Source organism: Aspergillus fijiensis, assembly GCF_003184825.1.
Source record: "Aspergillus fijiensis CBS 313.89 unplaced genomic scaffold BO72scaffold_71, whole genome shotgun sequence".
NCBI classification, from domain to species: domain Eukaryota; kingdom Fungi; phylum Ascomycota; class Eurotiomycetes; order Eurotiales; family Aspergillaceae; genus Aspergillus; species Aspergillus fijiensis.
Window position 1 is genome coordinate 60,005 of NW_024469047.1, and position 16,744 is coordinate 76,748.

General features: G+C 51.8%; 5 protein-coding genes and 1 non-coding gene across 6 annotated transcripts; 4 read left to right on the forward strand and 2 right to left on the reverse strand.

Moving 5' to 3' along the window:
- Nucleotides 1-853: 853 nt before the first annotated feature.
- Nucleotides 854-2,959, reverse strand: BO72DRAFT_452482 (cytochrome P450). Its single transcript, XM_040945731.1, has 3 exons — nucleotides 2,606-2,959; nucleotides 1,407-2,533; nucleotides 854-1,335 (listed from the first exon to the last, which is right to left on the reverse strand). Exons 1-3 carry the CDS (start codon nucleotides 2,736-2,738, stop codon nucleotides 919-921), a joined length of 1,677 nt encoding a protein of 558 aa, XP_040796650.1. The 5' UTR covers nucleotides 2,739-2,959; the 3' UTR covers nucleotides 854-918.
- A 589-nt stretch (nucleotides 2,960-3,548) lies between these two features.
- Nucleotides 3,549-5,042, forward strand: BO72DRAFT_389009 (putative cytochrome b5 reductase; the record flags this gene model as incomplete). The annotated part of the gene is made up of 2 exons (XM_040941748.1): nucleotides 3,549-3,678; nucleotides 3,733-5,042. The coding sequence occupies 2 exons, from the start codon at nucleotides 3,549-3,551 to the stop codon at nucleotides 5,040-5,042; spliced, it is 1,440 nt and encodes a 479-aa protein (XP_040796651.1).
- Nucleotides 5,043-5,839: 797 nt separating this feature from the next.
- BO72DRAFT_480828 (Zn(II)2Cys6 transcription factor) lies at nucleotides 5,840-8,710 on the forward strand. The gene is made up of 7 exons (XM_040947657.1): nucleotides 5,840-6,219; nucleotides 6,297-6,455; nucleotides 6,605-6,758; nucleotides 6,805-7,263; nucleotides 7,317-7,440; nucleotides 7,501-7,536; nucleotides 7,573-8,710. The coding sequence occupies exons 1-7, from the start codon at nucleotides 6,203-6,205 to the stop codon at nucleotides 8,349-8,351; spliced, it is 1,728 nt and encodes a 575-aa protein (XP_040796652.1). The 5' UTR covers nucleotides 5,840-6,202; the 3' UTR covers nucleotides 8,352-8,710.
- A 375-nt stretch (nucleotides 8,711-9,085) lies between these two features.
- On the forward strand, nucleotides 9,086-10,780 carry BO72DRAFT_452486 (putative 2,3-diketo-5-methylthio-1-phosphopentane phosphatase). Its single transcript, XM_040945732.1, has 4 exons — nucleotides 9,086-9,602; nucleotides 9,670-9,995; nucleotides 10,058-10,486; nucleotides 10,552-10,780. The coding sequence occupies exons 1-4, from the start codon at nucleotides 9,566-9,568 to the stop codon at nucleotides 10,660-10,662; spliced, it is 903 nt and encodes a 300-aa protein (XP_040796653.1). The 5' UTR covers nucleotides 9,086-9,565; the 3' UTR covers nucleotides 10,663-10,780.
- A 1,176-nt stretch (nucleotides 10,781-11,956) lies between these two features.
- On the reverse strand, nucleotides 11,957-12,046 carry BO72DRAFT_t277. The gene has a single exon. It is a non-coding gene; the product is annotated as a tRNA-Asp (tRNA).
- A 2,242-nt stretch (nucleotides 12,047-14,288) lies between these two features.
- BO72DRAFT_439212 (Arabinosidase A) lies at nucleotides 14,289-16,582 on the forward strand (the record flags this gene model as incomplete). The annotated part of the gene is made up of 6 exons (XM_040943404.1): nucleotides 14,289-14,432; nucleotides 14,489-15,003; nucleotides 15,062-15,222; nucleotides 15,277-15,461; nucleotides 15,525-16,013; nucleotides 16,063-16,582. The coding sequence occupies 6 exons, from the start codon at nucleotides 14,289-14,291 to the stop codon at nucleotides 16,456-16,458; spliced, it is 1,890 nt and encodes a 629-aa protein (XP_040796654.1). The 3' UTR covers nucleotides 16,459-16,582.
- Nucleotides 16,583-16,744: the final 162 nt, after the last annotated feature.

Here is a 16,744-nt window from a genome sequence, read left to right on the forward strand (position 1 = left end):
ATGGGAGGCTGCAGGCATTGTCACTTTTGCTGTACTGTAACTCTGCAGATTTAGGTCCGAAGGACGCATGCTCCGATATTGAACACATTACATCATTCCACTCCTCTTCTGTGAAGATAGCAGACTTGGCACTTGTAATCGTTTATTCCTTGCAAGCTACATGGAGGGAATAGTACCCGCATCCAATAGATTGCGAACAGCATCTTTCACTAGTATCATGGTCATGTATTGGTCCACCTGCTCATGGAAAACGCTGAATATCGACAGAAACTAGCTCAGAATCAAGCGGCACAAAGTGCTGCCAAATAGTAAGGCTCAGCCTCGTGGTCTCTTTTGGGGTTGATAACAGAGAAAGCAAGGTTAAACTTACATGGAGGAAAGGTTAACGTATAATGGCTTCTCTATCACTTTGTTGACATGGCCTCGGTCATGGCATGATTTATTTTCCGGTACCTGGAGACTTACCCATTCCTCGAGAAGCTTTTCTACCTCTCGTAGTTACTCTCGATGCCTGTTGAGTCATGGATAATCAAGTCCTTGAACGTATGTGGCTTGTATCCGTTAGAACACCGTTATGTGCTGCGAGCGTTGACTCTTTTGTGCTGCTTGTGGGAGTCAGTTGGTCGCTAATGTGTGTGCTTGGCGCTTCTTGCTTCTTCTAAGTGTGGATACTGTACCTTGAAGGTGTTATTTGTGCCGTACTTCGATGAACGCTTACTATTTATTTAAGGATAGCTAGCTGGGGCTAAGATTGGTGCCAGGCCATCAGTGCACTCAAAATCAATGCGCATAGAAGAGATAGTATCACACTATGAGAGAGAGACAGAGAGCGCGCGCACGAACTGAGGGAAAAGGAGATGTTTCGCGGAATGGTAATATGTACAAAATAATCAAGGCTCTAGACAACGTCGGACCTGACTACAATGAAGCTGTCGGCTTGGAGTCCGACTTCGGAGGCCACTTCACCCGCCGCTCGGCTCTCACGTATAGATTATTCGGCCTAATGAGCTGGAACATTGGGTCGTACTCCACCGTCGAATCCCCCTCTCGGGTGAACTTGTATCGGTACACAAGCTTAGGCAGGAATATCTTCACCTCCTGCAGGGCAAAGTTGAAACCAATACACATGCGGGGGCCTGTTGCGAAGGGGATATATGCGGTTTTATGCCGGTTTTTCACGGCCTCCGTGTTCCAGCGGTCCGGGTCGAAGCGAGTGGGATTATCCCAAACATTCGAGTTATTGTGCAGATGGTGCAACGCCCCGACAACAACAGCGCCCTCGGGAAGTTTGTACCCCCCCGGCAAGATCATATCAATTTTGGCGGTCCGGGCAGGCTGTGCAAAAGCACGTCAGTAAACTATGGGCTAGGGTCCTCCATGCTAGGGGACATGAATGGCTCTCCTACCTGGAATGACGGGTTGTGGCGTCTTTGGGTTTCTTTAATGAACTTATCCATGAATGTGAGTTGATCCGTGATATCGGCGGTGAGCTGAGAATCTTCGGTGATACCGTGGTCGACCAGCTCCTGGAGGAGTCTCTCTTGCATGCCGGGATAGGTCACCAACGAATAGATCAGCCATGACAGCAGAGAGCTAGTGGTGGTGAAGCCGGCACCCGTGGCCACGAGCAGGGCCTGCATCAGCGAAGTCTTGGGCAGCTTTTCACCCTTGTTGTCGGTTGCACGAATCGCGTAATCGATCATGTTGTCCGCTTGCAGGGCAGCTTCCTGCAGTGGAAGATCATGGACGCCGCCGCGGCTAGCATTTTGGATCGACTCGTCGATCAGCTCGAAGACCCGGCCGCGGATATCCCGCAAGCGCTTGGGGTCCCCAAAGGGGAGCTTCGAGTACCAATCGCCCCGCGCACTCACCTTCTTGTTGAGCTCCAGGGACTCGGCGATCAGGAGGATCAGCTCATGGGGCGGGGCCGTGGCCGAGGAGAAGTGCTGGAAGTCGATGCCCAGGACCAGCTTGCCTACTGCCTGCGAGCCGAGCTTGAGCATGTACTGGTACACGTTCCAGGCCTCTTCCGCCTCATCGAAGGCGTCGAACACCTTGAATGCGTCCTCGACGGTGCGCTGCATGGTGGGCGCGTAGTGCCGCACCGCCTTTGGTCCGAAGGCTGGCGGAAGGAACTTGTGGGCGACGTGCCACGTCGGGCTATCGGTGTCGGCGAGAAAAACACCTGCCTCGGTGTTCTTGATCGGGTACAGAGGGTGTGCCTCGTTGATCTTTTTGGTAAAGAAGTCACTCTCCGAGAAAATGATTGCGCTCAGTGCCGGGTCATTGGTGTGGTAAGTCGTGCGGCCCATGCTGCTGGTTTGGAAAATCGGCCCATACTGCTCGAACAGACGCTGGTGGTTCCCAAGATGGTCGGGGTAGATCTGAAAGAAATTGCCAAAGATTGGGATCCCCTGGGGTCCTGGGATCTCTCTGACCGGCTTCCCATCGATGGTGATGCTAATCTGGCCCTCCGATGAGCAGACCTCGGGGGTTCGGTGGAAAATGGCGTCCTCGGTCTGCAGCCCGATACCTGTCGCTGTTCAGTTGGAATACACAGGAGGATACTGAATTTAGATAGATGTAAGGGGGGAGATTCAATTACCATTGGGGTCAACGATGGCGAAATGCGCAGCGAGAAGATGCTGCAGTTCTTCGAAATCAAGGGCTGAGTCCACCTCAATTTCCCTGGCAGTGGCTATGGGCTCACCCAACAGGTAAAATTGTTTGGCTGGCATGATTACTTTTATGGGGTGAAGGCGCAGTGGGGAGATAGATGGGCAGTCGAATTTCCTTTGCGCGCCATGCCGCTTTATACGCTTTATAGAGGATCGAGAATAGATGCGACGCAGCCTCCTCGTCTGGACACTGCGCCGGACAAACCAAAAATAAGCGCGGCCATGTTGGCCAGGACGACGAATCCACATAAGTTACTCCATAGTGTATAGTTACCGGTACGTAGATATTTTCCAGTGTTCCACACACACAGAGAGAGAGACAGAAGATAACGGGGGATGATAGGATCCATGATCGGTGGCCTGACAGCCTGCCTCGGCAAGTTAACCCGCAACGTTGGGGAGAAATTCAAGACGGGAAGCGATCGTCATTTTCGGGGCCCACTATGCGTACCTGCGTAGTACATGAGAACTACCATTATGCTTCGGTCTCAAGCATAACCGAACATCGGCTTCCCAGAACTTCCAAAAATGGGCATAGAACGGCATAGGTAGCCCTACAAAATTCCCCTGCTGGCTCGGCAGACCGGCCTGCTGCAACAACCTCCAAATTACAATCTCCGACGCAGGTGGGCCGACTGGATCACTTCCCCCTTACTCCCCTTCCAATTATCCCGGAGGAAAAAAAAAGAATTGGAAAGGAAAGGGGAGAGGGGAAAAAAAAGGAAAAGAAAAGAAGTTGCCCAATCAGAGTGGTCGCAGTGCCGGTTTATGCCATGCTATGCTTCTGGGCAATCATGTTATATTGCGCAGCATTTATCCTGCGACCTTGGGGCCAGGAAAGTTTCCCTGAACCAACTTGAATCCATGACAATGGAACAATCTATAACATCAGAGTCACCGGCTCAGGTGGTAGCGGATGTTCAGCTGCCCGAATACTCCTTGGCTGAGGTTGCAACACACAACAAGAAGGATGATATCTGGATCGTCGTTCACGGACAAGGTATGACACCTTGTGATGACCTTGGGAGAGATGTAGACACTGAAATTTTATAAGTATTCGACGTCACGAAGTATCTCCAAGACCATCCGGGAGGTGCGGAAGTTCTTCTGGAGACCGCAGGTACAGATGCCACCGCCGATTTTGAGGATGTTGGCCATTCGGAGGATTCGCGCGATATTCTGCAAGAGTATTTGATTGGCACCTTGAAAGACGCCAAAAAATATGTGTCCCCGAAAGCTGTTCGCGTCATCCCTCAAAGATCCGAGAAGACAATACCACCAAGTTCATCTTCAGTACGATCAGTGGGTGCGATCGTCGGTGCATTGGGTACGGCGACAGCTCTACTGTATACTGTCAACCGAAGCAATCCGGGCGCCATTGATATGAGGAAGGCCTGGGGCCAAATCGTCCCTTCTAAACTCAATCTGTCCAGACTCCCGGGCGGGGAATTTGCCCACGGGTTCATCATGGCAACGGCTGTCTGCGCGCTGCTGGGCAGCCTGGTCGCGCAGCAGGCCGCAAAGTTCACGAAAATCGACTCGGGCTTCCTCCGATACCCTCCTCGCATCAAGGCGCGGAAACGCCCGAGAGCTGACCCCCACTTGGCCAAGGGCTTTCTCGACGCCAAGGAATTCCAGCGCCTGCCGTTGGTGCGGAAGGATGAATTGGCATCGAATGTGTACCGCTTTGTTTTCGCATTACCTGACCAGAAAGGAGTCATCGGCCTTCCAATCGGACAGCATGTCGCTATTCGAGCGGTTGTCAATGACACCACCGTCAGCCGATCGTACACGCCGGTGTCGAACAATCTGGACCTGGGCCGCCTCGAGCTGCTCGTCCGATGCTATCCCGATGGGCTTTTGAGCGGGCAATACCTTGCCAAGCTCGAGGTGGGCGACGAGGTAGAGTTTCGAGGTCCCAAGGGATCTATGCGGTATAGCAGGGGACTGTGCACTAAGATCGGGATGGTGGCTGGAGGCACAGGCATCACTCCAATGTACCAATTGATCCGTGCCATTTGTGAGGACGACCGCGACACCACGGAGATCAGCCTCATCTACGCGAACCGTACGGAGAATGACATCCTACTGCGCGAGGAGCTGGAGGACTTCGCTCGCAAGTACCCTAAGAATTTCAAGCTCTGGTATATGCTTGACACGGCGCCTGAGGTGTGGCAGTATGGCACCGGTTACGTGACCCAAGCGGTGCTCAGCGAGCGTCTACCGTCGCCATCCCCCGAAACCAAGATCTTGTTATGTGGCCCTCCGCCAATGGTCAGTGCCTGCAAGAAGACGCTGGTGGCGATGGGGTTCCAGGAACCAGGAGCGATCTCTAAAATAGGCGACCAAATCTTTTGTTTCTGAGACAGGCCCATAGTCTCACACTGACTTAGATATGCATGTACATAGATAACAATAACAATTTAGAACTGGGCCGAGGGTGGCACCATTGTACCTTGGAGGATTGTACAGTCAGGTAAACCGTTTTGAGATCCCCTCAAAACGCCTCAAGCGGAAGTGGCCCGGGAAAGGCTTGAAGTTGGTACTCCACTGAGGGTCAACCTCGATAATGTCGCAGACTCGCAGGCTCGTAGACAGAACCAGTTACATTTGACTGGCTGGACGTTGTATTGTACGCACTGCCGTGACTCGTACCCCGACGATGCAGAGGGTGAAAAAGGAGAAATACCCGAGGTGAGTGGAGGCAGAGGCAGGCTAAACCCTACAACCAAGCTTGTTTCAGGCTCCTCCTGTCTTTGAACCTCGGCTGATCAACAACATTATTATTGTTTTTTGACAGATGTTATTGACAACTTGACAGTCAACCAATTCCTGATAGGCCGGGATCTTCCTTGCGTTCGAGATTTCTCTGCAAGATTATCCAGATTCCAGATTATTCTGATGTTGAGACGCTGTTGGAAGCCGAGGTAAAAGTTTCATTGTTCGAGACATACGTAGTCTTGTCCAGTACAGTACTAGTACAATACGCAGTACATACATGCTGTCTAGCTATTTGTTTTTGTACAGTACATCTATATACATGTCATACCGTATTGTACACCTTGTGGTGGCTATGGTAACTTAGCGATGCCTATCTGCCAGCCCAGCACTAACAAGAAGAGTTTCCTGCGCTTTCTTCAGTGGCAAAATCCTAAATGAAACTTGTTTGACTTGTCGGACTTCTCATGACTAGTTACAGTACATCTATCTACATGAATAAGTGGTATTGTTCTCTGCGCTGCCACCACTCCGCGGTAACGTGCGCTCGCAGTGCGCATAAGCTTATGCGGCTTGGCGCGAGGTTCAAAAGTCCGCTTTATGCCATGCGCTAACTATGTGACCACTCCTCAAGAGTCTCTTAGAAGGTTGAACAGGGAGCACCACGGGGCAAATGCGTATCAGACTGCGATTGGATTCTTCTTTTCCTCGCACACTCGTCAGCGTCGCATGTTTTAGAGCATCGAGTGCTGATCGTGAGCCGTCGTGGATCGTAAGGCGGCGCGCGGTAAGTTAACTTAGGCATCATGAATACCGCCGAAGCGTCCACCAGTCCGACCAATGTCTCCGCCCCCTCGCGGCATCGAACCCTTCGGGGCCAAGCTCTGCTCATACGCGCAGCTGCGCTTCGTGCCGAAGACGGAAAGTTAAATGCGACAGGCAGCGACCAAGCGCCAACTGTGCGCGCACAAAGCATGAGTGTGGCTATCCACCTGGCCGTGGGAGGGCCCCAAAGCAACCGCGCAACCGTGCATTGGAGGCCCAACTTGCGGGGCGATTGTCTCATTTGGATGCCATGATCCGACAGCTGAGGTCTCGAGAAGGCGGTAGAGCCTCGGTAGACCCTTCTTCTTCGCCTTCGCCCGGAAACCCAGACGTGGTGAGCAGAGATGATCAGAGGAGACATTCCTCCGTACGGGATGCTGGAGATGTACTGTACCCAACAGGACCAGGGCCAGTCAACCTGTGCAGCCTGGAGTGCCGCCAGCAGAAGGGCTCCTGGTCCAAGATGGTGCCTCTACTCGATACATAGATGAGGTGCTCTTTGCGCACGTGCTTGAGAAGGCTAGTAGTATTGACTTGGTTCGCAAAACGAGCAATCCTGGGACTGACTGGCCCCAATCAACAGGATAACGACATTCGATCGGCTATCAGTAGCCCTAGGAGTATCGATGCAAGTAGTCAGCGGCCATTCGATACATGCGAATTCGATGGCCTTATCTCAGATCCCATGCCGGCCTCGTACTGTCGAAGTCCGTCGCGCAAACAAGCAACGCAGCTGTGGCAGGTCTACCTGAATAACGCCGACCCCCTTCTGAAACTTCTCCATATTCCTAGCGTTAACTCTCTTGTTTTCGCGGCCATAAATAATCCGGAAGAGGTAACCGCAGGCACGAGCGCGCTTCTTTTCGCAATTGACTTCGCCGCCGTCACCAGTCTACCATCCCCGGATACTATCCTGCTCTTAAATCAGGACCGGCCGTCCGCGCTCAATCAATTCCAGCGAGGACTAGAAATATCTCTTCATGCGGCAGTGTTTCTGGATTCGCCCACTATTACCACTTTACAAGCGATGACGATCTACCTGGTGACCTTCCCCTTAACATGCCTAGCTGTTTATGCCATACTGCCACTTTCCAGAGATGTCGTCGAAGTCATAGTGGTGGCCGTTCGGGTTGGGCTCTCAATGGCCTCCTCATCCGCAGCGCCCAGTCGATTGGGCTTCATCGAGACCCGGAACATTTTAAGCTCACGCCGCTGAAATGTGAGCTTCGCCGACGAATGTGGTGACAAATCTGCGCGTCCGACAATCGGGCCGCCGAAGATCATGGGCTCTCGACTGGTTGGGTGGTGAATTCATGTAATACGAAGCTACCCTTGAACGCTGACGACAAAGATATTTGCGCGAAAACAGATGTTGCCCCAATCCCTGGAGAGGGATGGACCGAGATGAGTTTGTTTCTAACAACCGCAGAGCTCAATGGAGCATTCCAGCGAGCCTCTCGACTCTCCGTAGGGGTACTTAACAGCCAGAACCCCATGGACAGCTTGGAGCAACTGTCAGAGCATGTACAAGAGAAGATAGAAGCGAAATACTTGAGGTATTGCGATCCCAACATCCCGCTGCAGAAGGCTGCCATCTTGCTGAGCCGAGTTTTACTTGGAAAGCTCAGCGTTTTCATCCGGCAACAATACCTGAGAAGACTGCGTGCGGAGAAATCCACTGCTCGTGCGGTGGAGGAAGCATTTGCACTAGCATGTGACACCTTGTCTCTAAGCATAGAGTTGAAAGAGGACGAGCTTCTAAGCAGTTACCAGTGGCATTTCACCACGTATCCCCAATATCACCTGCTTACCTACACAATGTGGCAGCACTACGTCCGCCCGGACGTGCCCAGGGCAGAGCGAGCCTGGGAGCTGGTGAACAAGTCATTCAGCATGACCGAACTTGGTTCCAGACCTAGTCCCGGGCCAAAATGGAATGCTCTGCGCAGGCTGCGAGAGAGGGCATTGAGTATGTGCCGCGTTCGTCAAGCCGCACGGATTCCTGCAGTAGATGCAGTGAACACGGAAGCCGACAACACGCTGGCTGAGAGGCTAAGTGATGAGGGGCTCGATGAGGCATTTAGGGACGATGTACTCTGGGATCTGGATTCAGTATGCTTTCCAGATTGATCGACCTTCCCTCTAGCATTGTGACGGGGGAATGGAATTAAATAGATCAAGTCCAAAGGTTGTATATCTCCTTCGATATACCGACGATTTATCAAAGTAATCTAATCTCGAAATTGGGGTGAATCCGACCCAGCGTCATGGGCGCAAACATGGAAAGCGGCCAAGCCGAAGGCATATTACTGGTTTTTGCGCAAGCCACTGAGATCCTGAAATGTAATAATCACTGTAGTGTCGAAGTCGAGCGGTGTATGCGAGGGGTGGATGGGGATGGTGTTCCTCGTGATTCCATCGCGGCTGCGCTTTGATATCATGGTGTAGCCCGAAAGGCATAAGGCATGCATATCCAAGGAGAAGGGAAGCGATCGTGGGAAATGGGGAAAGGGGAAACGGAGAATGTCATCATCGGGTGGGGCAAGAATCTTCATCCGGAACCAGCCGTGATACTCGAGTATTTGAGAGCCGGGCGGTAGCCGGGCTAGACTAATTCATTCTTCTATTCCCGATGTAAGGACAGAGTCCAGAAGTCCAATCATCGTGTACCCTGCATGCATATGCGTGTGTGGCCACTGGCTGATGTCTGTTTGGTGATGTTCATGGCTGTCCGTGTATGCAGCCGAGCGAGGGCTCGACCGTCCACTAGCAAATAAATGTACGAGTAGTATGAACGAATTGGTTATGTCACTTCCCTTCTCCTTGTTGCCTCGCTTAACTAAGACGATGACGTTGGAGTGCAGATGAAGAAAGTGCTTTCACCCAAGATTTCCACCGTTTCCACCAATTCCACCATTTCCACCATTTCCACCATTTCCACCATTTCCACACTTTCCAGCCCCTCGGGATGCCGATCGGGTCCAGTCTTCTGCAGCCAACAACAATGGCTGAACTTGCGTTTCTTTCGATGTGGGCAGTCCGTCAGGTCCCTTTAGGCCCCAGCCGCTCCACTCTCATCCCCCGGGGACGATGGGTCCGGTCGGTCCCCTCTGTTCTCTTCAGCACGGTTAACTAATCACCCACCCCTCCTCTCTCATAACCGAGCGCTCGTAGGTATTATTTTTCGTGGGTACGTCATTGGATTCATTCCGGTTTTGCGTCGCCACGGGCCGTCCTCCCTCAGCGTGGGAAAGATATTTCACTGAGCCCATCGCCGGGCTGAACTGCCTTCAATCATACATCACCCTTCCGTCAAACCACTTGGCATCTCACTCAAGCCCAGTATGTCGCCCACAACCAGAAAAATTGTCTGCTTTTCAGGTAAGAATCTAGGAACGCCCCTGCGGATCCTCTCCACCCTAGCGGCTGATAACTCCGCCTTCTATAGACTTCGATGGCACCATCTTCATGCAGGACACGGGTCATGTCCTGTTCGATAACCTAGGCTGCGGCGAAGAGCGCCGCCGGCTGCTCGACGAACAGATCAAGTCGGGCGAGCGCTCATTTCGAGACGTCTCGGAGGAGATGTGGGGCTCACTCCGAGTCCCTTTCGAAGATGGTTTCAAGATCATGGAGAAGGAGCTAGAGATCGACCCCGGCTTCCAGGAATTCCACCAATTCTGCGTGGCCAACGACATTGATTTTAACGTTATCAGTGCGGGGCTCAAGCCAATCCTCCGCAAAGTGCTGGACACTTTCCTTGGAGAGCATGAGGTATGGTATTCCCGGCGGTGGTCCCTGGGTTTCTTCCCATCATTAATGCATAGCTTGTCCAGGCCTCCCGTATCCAGATTGTCGCCAATGACGCGGACATCAGATCCGACGGGTCCGAATGGAAGCCCATATGGCGGCACGACACCGAGCTTGGCCATGACAAGGCGCTATCCGTCAAAGAGGGCCGCGCTCTCGCGGCGGAGAGTGCCTTGGATGGGGAAATCCCACTCATCATTTTCATCGGAGATGGCGTCTCTGACCTTCCGGCTGCGCGGGAAGCAGACGTGCTGTTTGCCCGGAGGGGTTTACGCCTGGAAGAATACTGCATCGAGAACAAGATCCCCTATATCGGTTTCGATTCGTTTGCGGATGTAAAGAGAGAAGTCGAAGCCATCATGAAGGAAGATCAGCAGAAAACTGGCGGCGTGGGCAAACCCGCCCGGTTCAACCCTCGCGCAAACATGTGGCGGCGCATCTCCAGCAAGCAAGCTGTAAGTTGGAATTATATATTTGGCGAGCCATTTTTATGGCGCTTCTTGATGCTAATTTGTCACAGATTCCACAGTTTGTTGCGGCAACTCCCTCGAGGGAGGACAAGATGTTCCTCTGGCCCGAGAGCTTCTCGGAATACCACCCGACGAGCCAGATGAACAATGTTCCCGCATAGAGTTATTCTTGTCTGTTGATAAGTCACTTACCCACTTCGCAGGCGTTTGGTGTAGTGAGCTGGATACCGGATATAAAGTAGATTTAGATGATTAAACGTAATACAAATGAAAGTTCTCGTTTCAAGCACATCTGATGTATCTGTCTGTTCACTGTATCAGCAGGGTCTTTTAGCCCAATGGGGTTTTTCTTTTGTAAAGTCTGTAATTGTGAATGATGTTTCGAGGGGAGCACTGCCCCAGCCCTGTGTTGAGTCTACTCCAACTAAGCATTGACGTACTCACCGAGCCAACCAGCTTGGTGAAATCAGTTCGACCCTCGGGGGGGTTCAGGGGAAGCTGTCGTTGACTTGTTAAGGGATAGCCCATCCTTCGATCGCACTGAACACCGACATTGGAAAAGTGTGACCAGCTCATCAGGACGGAGCCCTGCTGATGGTATTTAAAAGTGAGGTAGCGGCTAAAGGAAGCTGATCAGCCATGTCTTTGAGGGCTCACTCTTCACCAAATTGTCTTTCGTTCTCTGGGCAGACATATCGCGCTCGGTTCGATAACAATTCGTCACCTATCAGTCCCAGACCTGCCACCCAGTTGGAATTGACTCATGGCTCTCAGAGGCACAGCATTCGAGGGCCTCGCGGCAGGCAGCCTACCATGGCTCTGGGCCCACTCGGGAGGTTGAAGTACGCTCGTGCGTCCCGATCGGATCGGTCATCCTCCCATCAGTCAGGAGAGGGTCAGGAATCTCAAAATGAATCTCCCCATGGTTCTTCGTATCCCAATGGTGTTTCTGGGCGCAGGCCGATGCTTCGGGTGCGGTTGGTGGTTAGGCTCCTGGAGCTAAGACCAACAGGTGAGATTCAGAAGCTAGTACTGCCAAAGGTGGGAGGTCGGCTTATCATGATTCAACATAAGGGGGGCCGGGGGTGGGGGGTGATGCCAAAGAGATTTCAGTATATCCTCCAGCTCATGATCGTTAGCATGCCAGCTGAAAGAAGAATGAAGGAGGCACGACGGATACTGAGGTCTGGAGAAGATACTGTAGAAGTGATCTTGTAAATACTAGTCGGGTGTATAGAACCAAACAAGTGATGGCGGCGATGATGAAAGAATGAAGGATGTCAAGAAGAAGACGATCCCATCCTGCAGTGACAGGCAACCATGCCGAGCCGGTCCAGTACATGCTAACGGAGTGCTATGCAATGTTCAAGTCAATTAATAAGAACAAGCCTACGGCGAAGCCGAAGGGTCGTGATCTTCAAAAAAGGGTACGGATGAGAGGTAAAAAAGAAAATCCTCCCCGACTGGGAGTCGAACCCAGGTCTCCCGCGCTTGTTCCCGAGTGGGAGTGACAAGCGGAAATCATGACCGTTAGACCATCGAGGAATTGATATACTGTGATCTCACAAGTGTGTATTATCATCTACTGTCTCAGTCCGCGGGTTCGTCCTCGGGCATCGTGTACACAACCACCGTCAACAAGCTTACAATGCCATCCAGGAGGCTTGAGACGTTGACACGTTTCCATATGGACGTCTTGAGTGGCATTTTAACTCAGAATCTGAGGTGTTTGTCGAGATCTGTAATCCCGTGTTGTCGCTTCGCCTTGGGAGAACGAAGAGTGCCGTTGGGGTTGGGGAATATCTATTCCATTCTGTAGTACAGTAAGGTACGGTCATCCCATCCCCCGCTGTGGTGAGAGAACGCAGAGTCAAATAAATTTTCACATTCACTGCCGAGGGCATCTGAAGCTTCGACAGACGCACCGCTTTCATGGTTCACCGACAAACGTAGCCATGATTCTGATTTCCCAAGCCTAAACTGCATGGTGAGCGTCAATGAGCGTCAGGAAGGGGGGTCAGGAGGCCGACAAGTACATCGACAACCTACCGTCATCAAACCCGAAGGGAGAAAGACCAGACTCAAAGCAACATCATTCGTGCACATAAGCCACAGACCACCTCAGAAGTAGTGCCAGGGCATGATACCGCCTGCTAGCAGAACAGCTCACACGCGTTGTTACTTCACACTACAACCACAGTCGGACTCACAACACAGGGCTCTGACACCTAGCTGTCATATTACAGCCTGTAGAGAGGGAAAACCTGGGATGATTCCAGACCACCCACAGACCCAATGCCAAAAAAGTAACCAACTTTCTGGACATGTAGTTGCTTGCTTGCTCATAGTGTTCTGTCATTTTAGCTTGCATGGAGCAGTAGACATGACACCACCAAGATGAGAGCAATCAATAGTCCCCATGAAGACCCGGAATTACTCCGCCGCAGAAGATACGTCAAAAGGCTCCTCCTCCCGTGTGCAGTCCAGGGCCCATATCCACCCCGCAGAGTACATGCCGAGCCTGTAATGTTTGAAAAGTCCTCTGACCAGCACCCATTCTCGCACGAAGAAGGATCCGAGAGTGACTGAGCCAGGTATGGACTGCTCCCCTTGTACCGGCAAGCGAGGAGGGCGGTTCAGGCTGTACCTTGCAGGTTGTTCGCAGAAAACGAGCGGTAATTACACAAACATAACATAGCTCCAAATGGTAATCTCCCCTGTCGATGTCATGCCGGGTAGTGGTCAGGGGCCAACGGCACGCCCATATACCGCAAGCGATCCCATACGGTAGATCCCATTCAACCTAAAGTTGCATCATGGTTAGGATCAACAACAAGTCGCAAGTCGGGCCCGGGTGTATGCCAAGCGATTTTCCGGGGCAGGCGACCCTTGTGTGCTGTCTTGATTATAGATTAAGGAAAGTTCAGTATGTTACCTGCCGAGTATCTCGAAGTCGAGGGAGCAAAACTGGGTTACCCCGCATATTGGCGGATTGAGGACTGGCTCAGGGACAGAAATTAAAAGCATCGGAGGTTCCGCCGGGGTTTTACCCTGCTCAGTAATTGAGAACAGAAGCCTGGAGCTGAGAGAAGGGGGAAAAGAGGGGAAAACAGACACGGTCGACGTCATGCTACCTTAGTTCCAGTTTCGGTCTCCAAGGCCAAGAAGTATGATTATCTGCCCCTCGAAACCGTGTTCGTGCTCGGAGTAGCTGCCTGGCCCAATTATGGTCAGTCAATCGGCTTCTACTGAATCCTCTCTCTTTGCCGAGGGTATTCCCGTAGCCACAAAGCTTGTCGTCCTAATATATGATTCAGATCCTCGAACAATTCACAGGAGGCAGGAAAGACAGTGTTTTCAAGCCCAGAATAATGCATCCAAAAGTGTGGTCCTCATGGGCGAGTGGAAGCATGCATGTGTACATTTCAAGAGAGGGCATCGATCGACGTATCGCACGCTTGGCCAAGACGTTCACTCTAAGGCTACCTGTGAAATATGACTGCTAGTTGTCGGGCTTATGTCGGAAGAAACTAGATCTCAATCATCAGCTCGCTTCTTCATATTGTCAGCCTTCGACCTGCTGCTTGTCTTGTTTCCCAAACCCAGCATCTCCACATTGGTCTCCCAACCCCTCATTCTCTGTTTGCCCTCATCTGCCTCCTAATCCCCCGTTTCCTTCTCCTTTGAGAGTAGATTTCTTGGCCATATCACAGCCCGAGGACATATAAAGACATCATGCTAGTCCCGTCGGACAACGGCATAAGAACCATGTTTTGAAGGCTGCAAAATGGTGGTCTTTTCGAGCCTGGGAGGCATTGCCGTCCTTCCTCTATTTCTTTCTTTGGTTCAACAAGCATGCAGTCTTTCTTTGGTCGTGAACAAGGCGGGGGGTAATGCTTCTAGCCCACTCCTATACGGCTTCATGTTCGAGGTATGATCAGATCGCATTGCGTGGCTATGGAACGGCATCTGATAAGCTACTTTCAGGACATCAATCACTCCGGAGATGGAGGTATTCATGGCCAGATGTTGCAGAACCCTGGCCCGCAAGGGTCATCGCCGAGCACCAGTGCATGGACTGCTGTCGGCAAAGGCACGATTGCTGTCGACAGTGAGAACCCACTGAGTTCGGCAATCCCTCACTCGTTCAGGCTAGATGTCGCGTCGGGTGCCACTGGGGCTGTCGGCTTTACCAACGACGGATACTGGGGCATTCCTGTCGATGGAAACGAGTTCGAGAGCTCTTTCTGGGTAAAGGGTGACTACTCAGGCAAGTTCACAGTTCGCCTCGTTGGAAACAGCACCGGCACAGTATATGGCTCCAAGACTTTCACCCACAAGTCCAACTCGAAGACCTTCACGCAAGCATCTGTGAAGTTCCCAAGCAAAAAAGCTCCAGACGGTCATGTTGTGTACGAGCTCACCGTGGATGGCAAGGCTGCTGCGGGCTCCTCTTTATATTTCGGTTATATAACTCTTTATGGGAAAACATATAAGTCGAGGTTTGTAGAGTGGTCCTCCAGTACGTGATTGATTGACTCATTCTTCTCGTCATAATAGGGAGAATGGATTACGCCCCCAGATTGCCAATTATCTGGCGGATGTCAAGGGTTCCTTCTTGAGATTTCCCGGAGGAAACAATCTAGAAGGAAACAGTGCGGATAATAGATGGAAGTGGAATGAAACGATAGGCCCATTGGAAGACCGTCCAGGACGCGAAGGTTTGTGCATCGTCACTCAGATGTTGAAGCGCGCCACAATCTAACCTGTGCCAGGTACTTGGGATTATTGGAATACCGACGCCTTAGGGCTAGCAGAATACTTCTACTGGTGTGAAGACCTGGGCCTCACGCCAGTTCTAGGCGTGTGGGCTGGATTCGCTTTGGACTCTGGTGGTGGCACCCCTTTGACGGGCGACGCTTTGACTCCCTATGTAGACGATGTTCTTAATGAACTTGAGGTATGCGAGCCCCACAGAACCCAATGGTCGCGACCCCTGAGTTTTGATATTGACTGGCCATAGTTCATCCTAGGTGATAAGAGCACCACTTATGGCGCCCTCCGTGCTTCCCACGGTCAAGAGGAACCATGGAGCCTCACAATGGTCGAGATCGGCAATGAAGACAATTTGGGTGGAGGATGTGCCTCATATCCAGAGCGCTTCACAGCATTCTATGACGCCATCCATGCCAAATACCCGGACCTGACGCTCATCTCCAGCACGGCCGACTCGGGTTGCTTGCCGGATGAAATGCCTGAGGGCACCTGGGTGGATTACCACAATTATAACACCCCTGACAACCTTGTAGCCCAGTTCGGTCAGTTCGACAATATCAACCGTACTGTGGGCTACTTTATTGGCGAATACTCGCGTTGGGAAATCACATGGCCCAACATGAAAAGCTCGGTTGCAGAGGCCGTCTACATGATTGGCTTCGAGAGAAACAGTGATCTGGTCAACATGGCAGCATATGCTCCAGTGTTACAGCTGGTTAATTCCACCCAGTGGACGGTGAGTGATCCTAGCAGTAGCAACAGACCTTGGTGCTAATTTCGCCTAGCCGGATCTCATTCCATTCACCCAGGACCCTGACATGGCCTGGGGAAGTACGAGCTATTATGTTCAGAAGCTGTTCTCCGAGAACCGCGGAAGCACCATCAAGGAGGTGACCTCTGATTCTGGCTTCGGTCCCGTGTACTGGGTGGCTTCAAACTCGGGCGATACATACTATGTCAAGCTGGCCAACTATGGCGAGAAATCCGAGAGTGTGCGCGTAACGGTACCGGGAGCGAAGGCTGGAACACTTAGTCTTGTCTCAGACAGTGATCCCAATGCCGCGAACACCGATCTGGAGCAAAATCTGGTGGTTCCCTCCGAAAATAAAGTGAAGTCCAGCAATGGCACCTTCACATTCACGATGCCCGCATGGGGTGTGGGCGTCCTTGCCGTCCATTGATATCTTGGTCCTTTCTTTTGAAGAAGCGGGCTTTCTAACCTCTCATTTCGTGACGCACTACGATTGAAGTGTTCGTCGAGATGCGATCTGTTTAGAATGTTAGGTTGGAATGAGTGAAACAAATATGACATTGTATGCAGGAAGGTTCAATCAACGATCAAGTTCAAGATTGGAAGCAAGCTTGGAAAGTATGACCAATAGCAATCAGGCCACTGGCCAGACTGAGGAGTAAAGAGGGGCAGTTGCCACTTCGCGCGGGTCCGACTCCAGTTGCCGTCCAGTCTGG